Source organism: Propithecus coquereli, unplaced genomic scaffold, assembly GCF_000956105.1.
Source record: "Propithecus coquereli isolate 6110/MARCELLA unplaced genomic scaffold, Pcoq_1.0 Scaffold30, whole genome shotgun sequence".
Taxonomy (NCBI): Eukaryota; Metazoa; Chordata; class Mammalia; order Primates; family Indriidae; genus Propithecus; species Propithecus coquereli.
In genome coordinates this window covers 9,829,427-9,843,324 of record NW_012148619.1, presented here as the reverse complement: position 1 = coordinate 9,843,324, position 13,898 = coordinate 9,829,427, and the positions used below count along the sequence as shown (strand labels likewise).

The 13,898-nt window shown below is 38.3% G+C and overlaps 1 protein-coding gene across 1 annotated transcript in view; it reads right to left on the bottom strand.

The window, feature by feature from the left end:
- The window catches only part of CCDC34 (coiled-coil domain containing 34), a 22,330-nt gene extending 10,764 nt beyond the window's left edge, over nt 1–11,566 (bottom strand). The window contains exons 1-3 of the mRNA XM_012649644.1: nt 11,181–11,566; nt 8,391–8,529; nt 1,369–1,476 (exon numbers count right to left, since the gene is read on the bottom strand). Coding sequence (XP_012505098.1) covers nt 1,369–1,476; nt 8,391–8,529; nt 11,181–11,518 — 585 coding nt within the window. The 5' untranslated portion in view covers nt 11,519–11,566. The remainder of the gene's footprint in view (nt 1–1,368; nt 1,477–8,390; nt 8,530–11,180) is intronic.
- Nucleotides 11,567–13,898: the final 2,332 nt, after the last annotated feature.

Sequence of the window (13,898 nt, the reverse complement as noted above, 5' to 3'; positions counted from 1 at the left end):
GATTAATAAAATGTGGTATATGTATACCATGGAGTACTATTCAGCTTTAAGAAACAATGGTGATATAGCACCTCTTGTATACTCCTGGATAGAGCTGGAATGCATTCTACTAAGTGAGGTATCCCAAGAATGGAAAGACAAGCACCACATGTACTTTGATGTACATGTACCATCAAATTGGTATTAACTGATCAACACATAAGTGCACATATAAGAATAACATCTATTGGATGTTGGGCAGGGGGGAGGGGGGAGAAGGGAACGGGTATATGCATACACAAAGAGCGCAATGTGCACCACCTGAAGAATGAACATATTTGAAACTCGGACTTAGAGGGGGAGGGGGAGCAAGGGCAATATACATAACCTAAACATCTGTACCCCCATAATACGCTGAAATAAAAAAAAAAACAAAAAGAAACAAAAAAAAAAGCATAACATTTTTCCTCTCAAAATTTTTCAGTAAAACTAATACTCCAAGAAGATGGACCATGATTACCCCATGTGTGCTCCCAAAAGAAACCCAGTAAGAAGCAATAGCATGGCATAAAGGAAACTGCAGGTGGGAGACATGCCTGAAATGGAAGTCCAGCTTCAAGAGTAGAAGGTCTCTACCTAGCCAGGTTGAGTTGTTAAAACCTTATTTAGAAGACAGGGGGGAACCATGAAAAATATTTTTTGAATTGGGGAATGACATTTAGATTTCTTCAGCAAGATTAGTCTGGCAGAGACATAGGGGATGGATTCATTTATTCAGTAAATATTTTTGGATGTCTATTATGTGTCAGGCACTATCTAGCCACTGGAGAACTGAACAAACGAGGCAAAAATCCCTGCTCTTATGGAGCTTACATTCCAGTATGGGGAAGTAAACAGTAAATAAGCTGAAAGATCATTTGGGAAAAGATCACAAACAGGGGAAGAGTTATTGTAAAGAAAAGGAGGGGATGATCAAGAACATCAGAAGAATTGTGATAATACCAGGTGACTGAGAAGAGAGCAGAACTATTAATAAAAACAGAAACAAAGGAGTTAGGAGAATGATTCTGTGAAGGAGAAAAGAGCAAAAATGGGTTGTTTTAGATTTGCAGACTTGGAGGTATCTACCACAAGGCGTCAGAAGGTCAGGTCTAGAAATACAGACTTGGCAACTGCCTGCAGGCAGATATCAGTGGAAGCCACATGAGGGAAAAGAAAAGTAGAGGGCAAAGGGCAGAAGACAGAGACTTGATAAATGTCCACAAGAGTAGGAAAAAAAAAGCCAGAGTAGAAAGAATCTAAGAGAAAAATTTTTAAAAACCTAGGTACTGGGAAAACTTGGTAAAAGAGATGTCAATATGTCTGTGCATTTTTTTTTCCTCTCCTTACCTGCTCATTTTTTTTCTGAACCCATTCCTTATGCTTTTCTTCAGCAATTATCTTTCTTTTTTCACGTTCTTCCATTTCTTTTCTTTTTTCTAGTTGTTGATTTAATTCCTATGGATTTTATTTAAACAAAAGGCAACATTTAATAGAAGTACCCAAATCACATATTTCAAAAAAGGCCGACGTTAACCAAATTAAACAAGAATATAGTTTCCTGTATAGAGTATATACCACTAGTGACAATAACTTACTTAAGTAACTAGTCTATGATGAAAGAAAGCACTGGTAAGAAGCATAAGTCATTTTTTAGAAATGTACAAGTAATTGCTTGGCAGCAAAACACTAGTTTCTTAGACTAAACTGCAGCTAAATTACCCTCATTGAAATCAACTTTCCCACACATAAATTTTGGCATCACTGTAAGCTATTGGCAGAAGCTCAAGAGAATTGCAACTTTTTTTACAGTTATAAAAAGCTTCTAGATTCTTGATGAAGATAAAGGATAGGAATTAAATAATCCCTAAATTAAAAATTTAATTCAGAGTTACACCAAAGAAGAAATGTAAAGAAGCCATTCAATTTTCCTTAGGGAAAAAAAGAATCCAGAGTTTTTTTTTACTGATTTTATAGCTGTTGGAGTATAAAACAAAACCATATTCATACCTCAGATTATTTAACAGCCTTGCTGTCACTCGAATTTACACGTTTGGGCATTTCCTCAGGAGAAAGAATGTGAAAGGTATGGCCAAATAAAACTACAAACTGAACGCTACCGCTCTGTCACTCATCGGTTAAATTACTGCATTAGTTGAGAATGCTGTTCAAACCAGACTTTGCTAGGACTCTACAACCATAATTACTGGTTATTTTTCTTTTCTCTCTTTAGATACTAATAATCGGATACTTTTACCTTTCTTCTTCCATTGGTCCTCTCTCCTCCTCCCCGTCCCTCTTTCCCAAAGACCTACCTCCCTGGGCATGGCTGGGCATGGGAAAGACCATTTTCCAGCTCTCATACCAAAATTCAAGTGTTTTAAATGAAGATAAAACTTGACACCAAAAATGTATCTTTTGCACTTTAGAATAACTGGTCGCAGGCTATCTGTCTTCCACAACCTCTCATCTGAAAATTCTGCTGCATAGAAAATAGCTGCCCTCACTCTCTCAGAAAGTCTTCCAACTTTTAAACACTATACCCCCAAAAACAAATTATCCATTTTGGTTTTAAAGATTCTTCACTATCTCTGCAGCTGTTATTCCTTGATTATTGATTCAGTACACTTTTAGGGTACACCTACCACAGAGCTAGCAAGAACTGAGATATAAAGATGAAATCCCAGAAATCTCTGATCTAACCTGATCCTCTGTACACCAAGGAATTAAGTGTTACATTGTATGTTATTGCCTACAACAGTTCAGAGAAGGGAAGGGAAGAGAGGATGAGGAAGAAACAGCTGGATCAGGGTAGTCAGAAATGAGCAACAGATAAGGAACAGTAAGGACAAATTTGGACAAATTATGGTTGACAAATTTTAGTTAATGTTGATATAAGAGTTAAAGAAGAAAGAAGGGTCAAAAAGTATCTAGAAAATGCTACCACTGACCAAAACAGTGCTCTTATCTTGGGATGTCTGTTCAAGTAATTTGCCAACCCAGAATATACATCATATTCTGAGATAGAACTCTCCCTTCCAAGGCTGGCTCTTCTTAGAATTTCCTACCCTGAATGACTCAGCTGTTTACCACCAAGGCAAGTCTCTTCCTGGACACAGCTGGAGTATTCTCTCAAAAGGCCCCTACGTGGTCTTCTGGTACATCGCTGAATTTCAACAGGATTATAGCTATTTTCCTGTAAACACCTGATTATGGAAAACCAAAATCCAAAGAGGATCCTAAACATGCATTTTTATTTCAACAGGTTTTGACTACTTTCAAAGAATATTTTATCACTGAAGGTAACACTCAGAAGAACTGACAATTTTGAGTTTCACCAACTCTACGTCCTGCCCTATTCCTTCATTAAGGGCTAATGAATGAAATGGCCAAAGGTAAGATGGTGAAAAAAACCAAAAGGCACTGGGACTATTCACAAACTAGATAACTTTTTATAATTTAGAATTGTATTAAAATGTTAAAAATTAGAATTGGATCATATAGAATTTAAGGCAGTTGGCTAATGAATTATTTCAAATAATAAAAGGATAAATAAAATTTAAATGACCTACAACACCAACACGCTAGTTTTTCATAATACTAACATTGAACGTCTACCATATTTATCATCTCAACCATAGTTAGAAATGTATAAAATTTTGTAAGTGGGTAATTTTAATGGGTTAGAATAATTTTTAATTCAGTCCCACAAAGATGTCTGAGACAAATCTAAATGTCTGTTGCTGAAATCAAATTTATGAGTGGGGATGATCCTTTTAATGATCCAACTAGCCTATAAATTTTCCTTTAAACTTTAAATGAAGAAAATAAGAAAGTCAGAGTAAATTAAAAAATAAATACTAAGTCTGATACATTTGTATATATCTGATATAAAGACATATTTCTAAAATACATCTTGATATTGTGGAACAAGCACTTAAATTAGAAATCAAAAGAACGAGGTTCCAGTTCCAGTTCCGCCACTGACTGAAATCTTGGCAAAGTTACTTCTCTGGCCTTCGTGCTTTTTTAGCTTTAATAGGGATCTGAGATGAACTATTCCTTGTGGTTAAAAATTTGTACTTTTAATGATATGGTTTGTAAACAAATTAGAGAATACAGTAAATGAGGACAGAAAAAATTAGGAAAGCAAGACTTAGAAAATAAAACAAAGGGAAAGGCAAGAAAAGAATTGAATACCGTAACAGCTCAAAATCAGCTTACAGTAAGTTGAGTAGTTGGTGTTCACGCGTAACATAAAAAACAGATTTCTCACTTATAAACGAATATTTTTAAAATCTACTGCACTAAATAATGGAATTAGTAAAGTTAAAACTTGAGGTTAAGGTAAGAGAAGTAGGAGTCTGAGGTCTCAAAAATACATACTAATTCTGAAAATAAATGAAAGAGCTCTAATAAGGCTATGAACGGCAATGATATAAATAGTACCAATAAAAACAAAGACACCTATCTTTATACTTTGTTTCATTTAATCCTTACAAAAATGTGACATAGGTATTATTTTATCCCTCTTGTACAGATAAGAAAATTGAAACATAAAATTTTAAATAACTTGCCTAAGATCACCCAGCAAGTAAAAAGGCTGGAACTAGGGCTTTTATTAAGCCTGCCAGACACCAAACCATAAGGTCTTTCTTAAGCCATGTGCTCTGCTAACAAGAAATAAGTGTCACCCTCGCAGTGCTTTTTCTAGGAATAAATCTGTATTCTAGAGTACAAAGTATCATGCAATAAGGAAATAGCAAAATGTACTAATTTGCACAATCATTTAAATCATGCCAAGCCTCCTGAACATGTGACTGCATACCCGGTTAGAAAAACATCAGAGAAATAACTAGTTTCAAAATTGATATGGGAAATTTATTCTAAGGCAGATCCTGAAGGGCAAAACTTTAGTTTTCAGGATTTTTATAGAAACACAATTATTAAGACTAGAATAAACCGAAATAGCCAACAACAATGAGCCAGTTAACTACATTTTAACATATATTTAATAGATCTTAAATATACTTTAATAATATTAGACAGGCATTTTTAAACGAAGTTATGAGAAACAGGGTCTCATTATCACCAAGGCTGGAGTGCAACGGTGTGATAATAGCTCACTATAACCCTGAACTCCTGGGCATCAAGCGGATCTCCTACCTCAGCCTCCCGAGTGGCTGGGATTACAGACGTGCATCACCACGCCCAGCTAAGTTTTTTATTTTTTGTAGAGATAGGGTCTCGCTGTGTTGCCCAGGCTGGTCTCAAACTCCTGGACTCAAGCAATCCTCCAGCCTCAGCTCCCAAAGTGCTGGGATTACAGGCTTGAGCCAATGTACCCTGCCTATAAAAATATTTAATGATAGAAAAATATATTAATAATGTAACAGGCGAAAAAAAGCAGATTACAAGAGTTTCATGCTATTTCATTAGAAACAAGAAGTATCCCTAACCATTCAAATCTATTTGATTTCTGGGTTTGGATAAGAAGAATTCACCTCCTTCGTTAAATATATTCCTAAATATTTAATTTTCTTTGATGCTATTGTAAAAGGTGTTGCATCTTTGATACGAAACATTGAGAAAAGAAATTTGTAGAAAATGGAAACAGATGGAAAACCCTACCATGCTTATGGATTGGAAGAATCAATATTGTTAAAATGTTCATACTACCTAAAGTGATCTACAGAATTAATGCAATCCCTCTTAAAATACCATCATCATTTCTTACAGATCTAGAAAAAAAAATTCTATGTTTCGTATGGAACCAGAGAAGACCTTGTATAGCCAAAGCAATCTTAAGCAAAAAGAACAAATTAGGAGGCATCAGTCTACCAGACTTCAAGCTTTACTACAAAGCTATAGTAGCCAAAACAGCATGGTACTGGCACAAAAACAGAAACATAGACCTTTGGAACAGGATTGAGAACCCAGATATAAAACCATCCTCATATCGTCATTTAATCTTTGACAAAGCAGACAAAAATATACATTGGGGAAAAGAATCTCTATTCAATAAATGGTGCTGGGAAAACTGGATAACCACATGCACAAGAACGAAACTGTACCCCCACCTCTCACCTCTCATCTCTCACAAAAATCAACTCATGATGGATAACAGACTTAAAGCCACGGCATGAAACCTTAAGAATTCTGGAAGAAAATGTTGGGAAAACTCTTATAGACATCAGCTTGGGCAAAGAATTTATGAAGAAGTCCCCCAAAGCAATCACAGCAGCAACAAAAATAAATAAATGGGACCTGATTAAAAAGCGTCTGCACAGCCAAGGAAACTATCATTAGAGCGAATAGACAATCTACAGAATGGGAGAACATATTTGCATGCTACTCATCCGATAAAGGGCTGATAACAAGAATCTATATAGAACTTTAGAAAATTAACAAGAAAAAAAATCAAACAACCCCATCAATAAATAAATGGGCAAAGGACATGAACCAAAACTTTTCAAAAGAAGACAGAATAAAGGCCAGCAAACAAATGAAAAAGTGCTCAACATCTCTAATCATCAGGGAAATGCAAATCAAAACCACAGTGAGATATCACCTAACTGCAGTGAGAATGGTCTTTATCAAAAAGTCCCAAAACAACAAATGCTGGTGTGGATGTGGAGAGATTGGAACACTCTTACACAGCTGATGGGACTGCAAAATCGTAAAACCCCTGTGGAAAGTAATTTGGAGATATCTCAAAGAGCTAAAAATAGAAATACCATTTGATCCAGCAATCCCACTACTAGGCATCTACCCAAAGGAAAAAAAAGACATTCTATAATAAAGACGTCTGCACTCAAATGTTTATGGCAGCACAGTTCACAATTGCAAAGATGTGCAAACAACCCAAGTGTCCATCAATACATGAGTGGGGCCAGGCATGGTGGCTCATGCCTGTAATAATCCTAGCACTCTGGGAGGTCAAGGCAGGAGGACTGCTTGAGCTCAGGAGTTCAAGACCAGCCTGAGTAAGAGCGAGACCCCGTCTCTACTATAAATAGAAAGAAATAAGCCAAACAACTAAACATAGAAAAAATTAGCTGGGCACGGTGGCACGTGCCTGTAGTCCCAGCTACCCAGGAGGCTGAGGCAGGAGGATGGCTTGAGTCCAGGAGTTTGAGGTTGCTGTGAGCGAGGCTGACACCATGGCACTCTAGCCCAGGCAAGAGAGTGAGACTCTGTCTCAAAATAAAACAAAACAAAACAAAAAAAAACATGAGTGGATTAATAAAATGCGGTATATGTATACCATGGAATACTAGTCAACTACAAAAAATAATGTTGAACTAGCACCTCTGATATTATCCTGGATAGAGCTTGAGCCCATCCTTCGAAGAGTGGTATCACAAGACTGGAAAAACAAGCCCCATACATATTTGCCATCAAATTGGCAAGTAACTGATCAACACTAAGGTGCTCATACGGTAGTAATATTCACTGGGTGCCGGTCAGGTGGGAGGCAGGTGGTGGGGGTGGGTAAACTCACAACTAATGGATGCAGAGCACGCTATGTGGGGGAATGGTAAGCTCGTAGCCCTGGCTTGGGAGAGCCTAAGGCATTATATATAATCAAAATGTTTGTACCCCCACAAGATTCTGAAATAAAAAAAAAAAAAAGAATTCAGAGAGTGAGTTTGAGGGGCACCAAATTATCTAAATCTATTTGGTTGCTAGGTTCTGAATCGCAAACAGGAAGAGTTAAAAGAATGAAGGATTAATTTGAAAATACATCTAAAACCTTTGAGTTTGTACAGCAAAAGTTCAAAAAGAGAATCACACACATGGATGTGATTCCATACGTAAGAAAGGGAGGCACAGAGAAACTGATCTGAAAGATCAGCAGATTCCCATTGTCAGCACATACTCACTCTAGAGAACATTCTCTTTGAGTGATATATGGTGGTAGACTCCTGCTCTACTTTAATTTTTGTTAAAAAATTAAAAATTTTACTGTGTATGTGTATATGGTTGAATTTACCTTAATTACATGTACATATGGTGCAGCTCCATTGTATGTGTCTGTATATATACATTTGTACATTTTCATTTTTAAATAATTTATATGGAAGAAAATCTGAAAAGCTATATGCCATAATATTAACATTGGTTATCTTCTGATGGTAAAATTAGAAATTTTAATTTTCTTAATTATGCTTAGCTGTATTTTCTGCATGCTCTTATAATGAACATATATTATTTCTATGAATAAAAGTTATTAAATTTGATATAGTAAACCAAAACAAACAAATGCAAAAACTGTTTTCAGGGATAATAACACTAACATTTTAATTTACAACAGCAGCTCCACTTTGTGAGCTCATGGATTAAATAAAAAGAACACTGTGTAGTTTTACCTCTAGAGCTTTCTGTTGCAGCCGGTCACGTTCTTCTTTTTCTTTGCCAACAAACCACACCTCCCATGGTGTCAGGCTGCTTTCTGGTAGGTGCACCTGTTTCTGTTCTTCTTGGGTATTTTCTGATTCAACATCAATGCTACAAAATAGAGGCTACTATAGCACTGGTACACGAAACTCTTTTGCTTACCAGTCAAAATCACTTAACTGTACAGTGAAAGCAAAACTTAATAATGTACTTACAATATTGTGATTTATACAATATATATAAATTATGTATAAGTATACCTATGAAAGATCATGAAAAGGAATTCCAATATCTGAATTAGTTTATCCATCAAACTGCCTTTGAATTCCTTCATCTTCTAAAACTGCATTATTTAAAAACCCATTGGGATAACCCACACTCAATCCATTTTCCTTGGTGTCAACAATTTTTTATTCCTAAAAATCTTATCTGGACAACTAATTACTAATTACAACACATAATCCTAATCAGATCCTGAAGCAGACATTTCCCTTTCCCTCCTTTAAATAGTTTAGGAACAAATGTGTATACACAGAGAGAACGATGAAGTAAATGTGTCAGCAATTAGGGACTGTGGGTGAAGGGTGAACAGTTGTTCTTCATAGTCTCCTTTCAACTTTTCTTTCCGCAAATTTGAAATTTTTCTGAAATAAAAAGCTACTAAAAAAATACAGCTCTTCTCTTCTTTAGCATTTAGGTTGACTCCCTTTTGCCAATCTTTAGGGTGTATACAACTCTCCAGTCTGGTTATTCCTACCACAGTCTCCATCTGAGGCAGGCGAAGGATGGAGACAATCTCATGCAGCTCTAGAACCACAAAGGTTACTCGCAGCCCAGAACAATGGCTGGGCTATATGACTCAGGCTGCCTGCTCTCCTCATCCCATTACCCCTAAGCTGTCTAGGACACCAACTAACGGTCAAAAATAGGGAAGGGGAATGAGGAAATTTTCTCAAAATTTATTTTTCCTGACAGGAAGTGCTAAGTTTTTTGGAGTTTGAAAATAATCACTCTATCTGTTCTCTAGGAAGTGGGAAACAGGCATTCACTCAGCCCACATTTATTGAATACCTAATAAGCATCTGATACTTGCCACACACAAGGCCTGCCAACTCCGACATTCTCTTTCCAAACCCATATCCCAGCTATTCCTTTGATTCATAGGGACTGAAATGTGGTAATGAAGGCAGCCTTAGGTGTTACCAGCTCATTCAGCCTTTGGATAAGTGAGACACAGATGTCTGGCTCCTCCCCTGGCAGGCTCCATTTGGTCAGGGCTCTGGCCCTTGGAAGCTAATGCCAGGTCTCAGCAGCTGAGCTGTAGTTTTGATGGCCATTTATCTATTCCTCAGGCTGCTAACCTGCATCCACATTGCTTAGTCTTGTTGATTATGCTCAGAAGATATTTCCCAAAGCCTTGAAGTTTATTTTAAATACCTTTCAGACCAACTCAGTCCTGAAGAATCCCAAAAAAGGCGCAGATGAAAATGGACTACTGAAACCCTAACTCTACCATTAAATTCTACTATCGGGGTGATCAGAGAAGGCCTGTTTTTGTCACTACAACCAGTCTGGACAAGTGGCTTGCTTGGTTTACTCTTTCTGATCTTCATTCTCACCAATGTTCTTATTTTTACTTCTCATACTTAATAGACTCACTCTTGTAACCATGTATATGGGTCACTTCATATAGTTCCATATTCCATTCACTCACTCTGGATATGTGTGCCTTAAACTGAAGGCGGCTGTTTTGCTACTTACACATAAACTATGGGCTCTCCGGCTTGTATTTCTTACACTATCCCTCATACGGCTTGGCAATGAGACACTTGTAAATGCTTTCTGAAGAAAATGTATGAGTCTATCCCTGAATGGACCTGCATTACTAGGCCTATCTCAAGAGGTATTCCTACAGGAATAGGCCCTTTGCTCCTATTTCTATATACCCAATACTAGGCATGTAGAACCTGATGCATACATCTCTGTACTAGGCCCAGGTCTGCTAATAACTAGATACATGCCTTTGAGTCAGACTTTTTATTTGTATTCTGAGCCATGATTTTGTTATCTGTAAAATAAGTAGATTGATCTAGGCTTTCATTCCTTGAGAGTAGAGATCATATCCATCTTGTTATTGGTCCCCAGTACCGAGACTAATATGTGGCACAAAATAAATGTTTGCTAAGTGAATAATGGTAGAAATAAACATATTAGGATGGTTTTAATGACATCTATTCCACTCTAAGTTCGTTCTCTGATCATACCCAACCTTGTCATTGAATGGTGCGGTTAACGTTGCTAACGTCTGTGCTTCAGCTCTTTATGATACAAAGTGACCTGCTTACTACAATCTACTTCACTAACCATCAGTAGATTTTTTTTCAAAATAACTACAGATGCAGTAAACCACATTTTGGTGTTAACGTTTTGGACGAGAGTTCTGAAGTCCATAATCTGGCTTTTGAGGATTCATAAAACTTCTGAAATAGCAAAGTTTTGTGTATTTGGGACTATGTGAGTTTTCCTGGGAAGTGAGATTGTAGCAACCATCACATCTCAAGAAAAAGATTAAGAGTCATAGAAAAACTGCTGCCATTTGTAAGAATTTGCCCAAACTCTTTATGTGCAAAAAAAAGGCGCCTTGGGATGCAGGTGTCTGCGCAGGCTTTGAGACGGAAGACAGGGGAGTGGCGGGCAAAAGAAGGTCCTTAGAAGTAAGAAATGTTGAAAAGGGCTGTATCGGCCCGGCGGCCTCGATTTACCTGGCGCACCCCTGTAACTCCATTCTTCTCAGGCTTGCCACCTTGACCTCTGAGTCACAGGCATCTTCGTCCACGTCTTCCCCATCCTCCCCGCCACCATCGTCCTCGTCAAACGGGAAGCTCTGGTGGCCGAGGGGAGACAACAATGACATGGTGGAATTGCTGCAGCTGAGCGGTGGCGGCGACGGCGGCGAGCACACCAGCTCCTGCCCTTGCCCCCGGGAGCCCATCACGAGGACGGAGAAGGAGCCCGAAGAGGGCCGAGACCTGGGTCTGCAGTCGACACAGAACCGGGTGTAGGGAGAGGGAGCAGCCCCCCACTGACCGGGCGCCCACATCTGGCCCGCCAAGTTCAAACCGGCGGAGCCGCGGCGGGGACGCGCTCTCCCAGCAGACCCCGCGCGCCGAGCTTGGCCAATCCGGGCTGGCCCAAACTCCGCGTTGCCGTGGCGACGCGTGGAAGCCGCGAGGGCTTTGTCCGGACCTGCGCTGCGTGGCTTCCTCAGTCCAGGCCTCTCTTAGCCTGCCCTTCTCTCTAGCAGGAAGGTGACTGCTGCCTGTGAGCTTGTTTTGTTCCGCGCCTCCCTTTGCCACGGGCGAGGTCCTGGCTCCCTGCTAATAACTTTAAGCCCCCGTCCCTTGTTCGCTGTGGTGTCGCAGATCATTTGGTACATGAATTGTTACCTATCACTAAACAAGGCAGATGCTTCTAGAAAGGGTAAGAGACCGAAACCAAAACTACCCCCATGTAATGACAAGGTCAGGATTATAAGCATCACTCGTGATTCCTTTCAGCACAAGTTGATATTTTATGAGCAAAGAGGGGCGAACTTTATACAAGTGTATCCAAGAGTACACTTTTGGGACAATCTTTCAGTGTTTTTGTAGCATTTTGTTTGCGCGGCATCTTAAAGGAAGTAGTTTATCTATACTTGTGATTTTTGGCCTCTCTGAAGCTGCTAGTGTATGCTAGGGCCTGCACAAAGTACTGGGGATCGATCAAAGTCCTGCCCTTAAGTTCCTCATCCTTTTGTGGTGAAGAATCATCCCACTATAATATGCTGTGATTTGCATTTTATGAGGAAAGAAAAAATTGTGTGCGACCTTAGGGGCACTTTTCTCTTAGGGATTGATGGTAAAAGTAGCAAGGGAGAGGTAATAGACAACAAAGCTGGATGTTTTATTCATGCTGACAAAACTGTCTACACTTGTAAATAAATATGTCTTCTGTTGAAATTATAATGTATTAACCTTAATGCATTAAATATATTGCTGGTAGAACTATCACGAAGAGAAAACTGACAATGGCTAAAACAACACACAAAATTTGTTACTGTCAAAAATCTTAGATGAAATTTAGATCTGTAAAATTTGACACAGGAGAATTAGATATGGTAGAAATAATAGCAACCTAAGACAATTCAGAAGGCAGAAGCTATAATAAAACATGACCTGGTTAAAACTATTTAAATGGAATATTTTAAAATTTCAGTAAAAACAAAATGAAAATGGAAGAAAACTGGAGCAATCCCCGACTGAGTGATAATGTTGATCATGGAATAAAATTAACTTAATGGAGTTTTCATTCTCTATCCCAATTATTCAATATTGGCATATCTAGTTAAAACCTTTTATCAGAACATCACTAGCATTAACAACAACATTGAAAGGCCCTGAGCTGCCTTCAGGCTTCATAAAGAGGTAAGTTTGCAACAGACATAACCTGATATAACTGAAGTGTAGTGGAAAACACAAAAGTTTTAGTATGAAAGGGACGTCAATTTGAATCAACAGTTTTCCTAATCCCAATTTTCCAATCCTAATTTACTCCTCTATAAAATAAGAAAACCTATCTAACGAGGTCTTATTATCTTATTAATCCTCAAAGCTCAGGACCTGACAGATACAATGGTAAATTTTGTGTAAATTCTAAAATTTTTCCATTTTTACCTCTTGGTAAGGGAATCTAAAATGTCATATGCTTCTCTGACTCAAAATGTTTTACTAAACAGCTGGGCAGGGTGGCTCATGCCTGGAATTCTAACCCTCTGGTAGGCTGAGGGAGGAAGATTGCTTGAGCTCAGGAGTTTGAGACCAGCCTGAGCAAGAGTGAGATTGGTCTCTACTAAAAGTAGAAAAATTAGCTGGGGTGACGTGGCTCAGGCCTGTAGTCCCAGCTACTGGGGAGGCTGAAGCAGGAGGATCACTTGAGCCTAGGAGTTTGAGGTTGCAGTGACCTACAATGATGCCACTGCACTCTACATGGGGCAACAGGGCATGACTCCTAAAAAAAAAAAAGTTTTACTAAACAAAGCATGCCCTTTCCTTGATGCTTCAGAGTCATCATTATGACCAAACTATTGAATTATGCTCTAGCAATACTGGACCCCCTCAAAGGCTAGGAGACAAAAAGTTATATGGCACTTGTGCTGGTGTTTGAACATAATCAAGTCCTGTGGTCTCATTTCTTAATAGTGCCTTTTCATTACTGGGGCTGAGAAGCCATAATCAAGGTAGGTAGAATTATATATTAATATAAATGTACACATAAACTCCAAAGAAGGTCTCTCCCCTTAAGTTTTAGAGTATTGGTTCAGTAACATTTTCTTACTAATTTATTTTTGCTTTCATGGTATATTTGAGATAATTATTTTTTCTGGCTTTGTAAACTTGTATAAGAGTTACTTTAACTTAAAAATCTACAACTGTTACAAAAAT